The sequence below is a fragment of the Plasmopara halstedii genome (genome assembly GCF_900000015.1).
Source record: "Plasmopara halstedii genome assembly, contig: Scaffold_2386, whole genome shotgun sequence".
Taxonomy (NCBI): Eukaryota; Oomycota; class Peronosporomycetes; order Peronosporales; family Peronosporaceae; genus Plasmopara; species Plasmopara halstedii.
Genome location: NW_020189293.1, coordinates 1,646,548 through 1,651,252, shown reverse-complemented (window position 1 = coordinate 1,651,252; position 4,705 = coordinate 1,646,548). Strand labels below are relative to the sequence as shown.

At 44.6% G+C, this 4,705-nt stretch overlaps 3 protein-coding genes across 3 annotated transcripts; 2 read left to right on the top strand and 1 right to left on the bottom strand.

The window, feature by feature from the left end:
- Positions 1-669: 669 nt before the first annotated feature.
- Positions 670-2,118, top strand: PHALS_03793 (BTB/POZ-like; the record flags this gene model as incomplete). The annotated part of the gene is made up of 1 exon (XM_024718075.1): positions 670-2,118. One exon carries the CDS (start codon positions 670-672, stop codon positions 2,116-2,118), a length of 1,449 nt encoding a protein of 482 aa, XP_024583510.1.
- Positions 2,119-2,427: 309 nt separating this feature from the next.
- On the top strand, positions 2,428-3,414 carry PHALS_03792 (cmp-sialic acid transporter 5-like; the record flags this gene model as incomplete). Its single annotated transcript, XM_024718074.1, has 1 exon — positions 2,428-3,414. The coding sequence occupies one exon, from the start codon at positions 2,428-2,430 to the stop codon at positions 3,412-3,414; it is 987 nt and encodes a 328-aa protein (XP_024583509.1).
- Positions 3,415-3,566: 152 nt separating this feature from the next.
- On the bottom strand, positions 3,567-4,451 carry PHALS_03791 (hypothetical protein F443_20299; the record flags this gene model as incomplete). The annotated part of the gene is made up of 1 exon (XM_024718073.1): positions 3,567-4,451. One exon carries the CDS (start codon positions 4,449-4,451, stop codon positions 3,567-3,569), a length of 885 nt encoding a protein of 294 aa, XP_024583508.1.
- Between the last annotated feature and the right edge of the window lie 254 nt (positions 4,452-4,705).

Here is a 4,705-nt window from a genome sequence, read left to right as displayed (position 1 = left end):
TTGCCTTGCAACTGCTACTTCAATCGACAACCCTTTTGTCAACGTCAAGTCTCATGTACAGGTTGCAACACAATTTTTTATTTTAATCACTTTAATGAAATTTGAGCTTAACCCTATGTACTTTTTGCCGCGTATGTATGAAGTATATGAGAAATGTTTTCATATCAAATACATTCACCTTCATACTTTACTTCTCAAGCGAGATGTAGCTCCTTCGTATTAGAATAAACTCAATTTGTTGAAGTCATCATACGTCCACAAAAGCAAAACTGATACATCAAAAAAAGGTGCGCATTGGGTTTAAAAAACCTACAGATCATTAAAGTTACAGGTACTTGATCGTCCAGTGGGTTACGCTATTATATTCGGTGCTGACAATAGTTGCCCTAGCAAGATTTTTAGAATTTAGATATAGTTTTCCCTTTTTGGCGGTAATAGTATCCACGCGTGTGTGATAAATAAGCAACCAGGTAATTCATTGAGGACATGCGCACGTATACTGTACCCGCTTACAAGCCAGCAAAACATCTAGCTTTCTACATACTGAAATTGTATCAACCCTCGAGTCATCGCCATAGGGTCAGCAAACCTGGTGCATCCAATCGTCGAAATTGATTGAGTAAAGAACGGCTCAAAGTGCAATTTGCCGAGTGATAATCGCGACATATCATGAAACATCGAGAATTAAGTCGTGCCGCATTTCCGCGAAAATTGCGCAAGTCTTGCTCTCTACCATCATGCAAAAATCAATGTGGCACCTGCATGCACTGTACATGTGACGGTCGCTGCGGACATCACGCTGCTGGTCATTGTGGAGGCCGTCGAGAAGGTTCTGGTCGCGGATGCAAGCGCCAAGACTGTACGCGGGACGATTACTGTCTACATAGCAGTCGCGCAACTTGTTGCCATTGTCGCAATCTCGTGTCTTCTGCCGGTCGCGCGGCTAAGCGACCGAGGGTAACGATTCCACTGCTACTCACTCATTCCCACGATCCGTGTTTCCCAGTGTCGCCTGTCTACCGACAAGACGTTCAAGTTGGTAGTGTAGCGCAATTACAGGTATCAAAAACTAGCGATGAAGTATTAGAAGCGGAACTTTGTGCTTTTCTGCATGATGCCAATCTTGGTGGTGATCTCTCGCTATGCGAGCACGACGAATGGGCGTCAAGACGCCAGCACTGTAATCTCGTGGTGTTGGTCTGTGGTACGCAATTTAATCTTCACAAATTTCCAATGCTTTGGGAGTGTCGCAAATTGCATCGAATGGTGCGTCAAGCATTAGAAGAAAACGCCAACAAAAGACATTTAGGCGGAGCAGTACCGATTCTTGAGCTGCCACAATTCCCTGGTGGCGCTGAGATATTTGAGACACTAGCTGTCTACTGCTACACTGGCGAAATCTTCTTTTCTGTATCGAACCTTGCGGTGATGAATTGCGTGATCGAGTTTTTAGATATGCGCGACGAGATTCGAGAAAGCGTGCAACGATTTCTTGACCAACTCTGCCAGAATATAGAGGACTTCCGTGACCTGTTGCAAGTGATTAGCTCAGCAGAGACACTAGCTGAGACGCAACCACAGCTTTTCCACTCAGCGATTGAATCGACTATTGAAATGTGCATTAACGCACTTGTGCAGAGAAAAGATTTTCTTGACACAGACGCAATTTTGCAGCTATTCACGTTGCCTAGTAAGCTATTCAATAAGCTTACACAAAAAATTCTCTCGTTACATTCTTCAGTCCCAGATTCAAGACGCTCCAACATTCATAACAAAAATGAATCATATGTGCTGGCAAAGCTGGTACAACTCTATCGAGACGCACAATGCACGAACCAATGCAATCAATTTGTTGTACAACAGTGTATGCAGCTGTTAAGATGTGAGTGCGACCAAGCGTCCGTCAGCTCGATGACTGATAAAATGGAGACGTCGTTTAGAGAACCTCTGGAATTCACTCTGTCGATGACAAACGATGTGGCAGATAAGATGCTAGTCAAATTTATCGACGACAACTTGGGAACGTCAAGTGTTCCACAACTCGACGCTTGCGTATTGGCCACTAGCGATAGCTTCTACTTTGACGCTTATACACTATCGGAAGCCTTCATCGTTTAACATTAATCTGGACATGGCGACATCTCTGTCTCTTAATCACTATTTTTCGTGTCCCCTGTAGCAGGCTGTCGTAAAGTAGCTTTTCGATAAAACCCAGAAGTAAATGTAAAATTGTTTCCTACAGCATAAAATTTCCTCTGATCAAATCTCAGGTTATAACTTTAAATTGATCAAAATTCATAAAATTAACTTGCACATCCGTCGTAAGGCCTAAAATTTAATACAGACTACGGTATTTTTGTCCAACAAACTTTGCTGATTTGCTATGATTTTGACCAATGCGTTGCTACCTCACTGTCAATCAAAAAGATGGCGCCGGCTTCGCGATCATGTCCGTCAGTTGGTTATGGAGCGATGATTTTATTGGCCATGCAGTTTGGTCTACAACCAATTCTCTACAAGGAATTTGCGAGTGAGGTAAAGCATCGTACTGTTCTGGTGATTGGCTGCGAAGCGTTCAAACTGTTGCTGTCGCTTCTGATCCTACTATCCTCGGGGACGTTCAATCAAGTCATCAAGACGTGGAGTTTTCGTGACAGTCTCATTTCATCAGGTCTACCCGCTTGCACTTATGCTGTGCAGAACGTGCTTATCCAAATTGCGTACCAACATCTACCGTCTATCGTGTTTAATCTTCTGAACCAGACTAAACTCCTCTCAGCTGCCCTCTTTCTCTACATATTAATGGACACGCGCTTCTCTCTTCCCCAGTGCTTTGCCATGCTATTGCTTCTGGGTGCCGCCGTGTTGCTCTCACTTGCTAAGGACGGACAATCTTCGAGCGCCACCATCTCCTTCGAGCTCGGTCTCATGCCTTGTCTACTCGCTTCGTTGCTATCAGGACTTGGATCGGCACTCACACAGCGCTCTATGCAGCAGCTAAAACGTGATGCTTCTCTTGTGACAATGGAGCTGTCAGTCTTTGGCACTTTGTTCCTCATGCTTCCAGCCATTTGGTCCACAATCGTGTCAACGCCTTCCGCAGAGTCACCAGCTGCCAACGTTTTGGCCAATACTGACAAGATATTTGAAGGATGTAATCTTTACACACTCATTCCAGTAATTAGCAATGCTTTTGGTGGATTGCTTGTCGGTACAGTCACGAAATACGTTGGTGGAGTGCTCAAATCATTTGCTCTCATTTGTGGTATTGCCTTTACTGCCTTGGTTGAGAGTTACGTGTATGGCGTTGTGCTGCCAAATGAAGTGTTCACTGCCACCTTTCTTGTTGCAATAAGTATGAGTATTTACTCGAGCTTTCCATTTGTAAAGATTGAAAAAGCAAAGACCGAGTAAATTTATTATGATCCTATCTTTCATTTTATAGACGTAAACATTTCCAGTACAAGTTTTGACTTCCTCCTTATTATGTTGTTAACAAAAAATGTCGAATCATGACCGTAGCGAGTAAGCAGATCAGATTGAAGTGTGTGCACGGTATCAAAGCTTTATCCAAATACTTTGTCTAATGTGCCCGTAGAGACGAGGATGACCCACATGATACCAACGCAGAGCGACACACAAGATGAAAAGATACCAATACGCACAAGCGATGAGTCTGAAAAGCGGCTCATACGGCCTGTGACTTCTCCGTAAAGTGCTGCAAAGCCTCCCATTGTAAAGATGGAGGACACGCAGAACGCGCCAAGATAGACAGATGATCTGGCCCAATCATTGAGAAACACAGCAGGAAGTACGCCCAGGATACCACCCGTACCCGCCAGACCGTGTGCTGTCCCGTACACGAAAGCCGTGAGCTGTTGTGTACGCGCATTTTTGATATCAGCTTCAACCAGGCCAAAGCAGCATAATTTATTGCTTGGGTGCTGTGGATCGGTAGCCAATGATGCACCATGATGGTCCAATAAATGGGCGTACAAAATCTTTTGCACTTCTGTGTCGCTGTCTGAAGAGTTTCCCTTTAACTGCTGCAGCTCTGCCTCAAGATGCAGAGGTGTTGTCTCATTCGCCATGAAGTGCTTAACTTGCAGCTTGTGACGCAGTAATAAGTAGTAGCGTAGACTCCATAGTCCAAGTGCCATCATCAGAAAACCGACCATAAAGTCACAGTAATTACCAAAAGTTCCTACATCTAACCGCTGGTTAAGAGCCAGAAAGCCCACAGTAACGACGATAAGTCCTGTTGAATGGCCGCAACCCCAGCGCATACCTAACTCGCATGAATGCCACGATGAACCAGCACTTAACACGATCAGTGCGCTAAGATGATCGGGTCCAGTCAAAACGTGGATGAGTCCTAGCAACAAACCCGTGGCCATTATACCTAGTAGAGACGCGTTTTCTAATGTGGTCACGGTGTCGGTGGCGCTCATGGCGGCCGAAGGGAAATTTCGGATTGATAATCTTTGAAAGGGATCGAAGGGATTTTGTCTTCCAATTATGATACAATGTGATGGGTCATCAATTTAAATCTACCTCACCAACAGATGGTAAAAATAGGCAGAGTATGTCTCTACCTACATTCCGAGACATGAGGGTGACCACGTCAGTGATCAGGAGCGAATTGCCTCAGTGGCAAGGCGACGCCATTAATCCGAATACCCAGAGAATCATACTTGGCAACTCT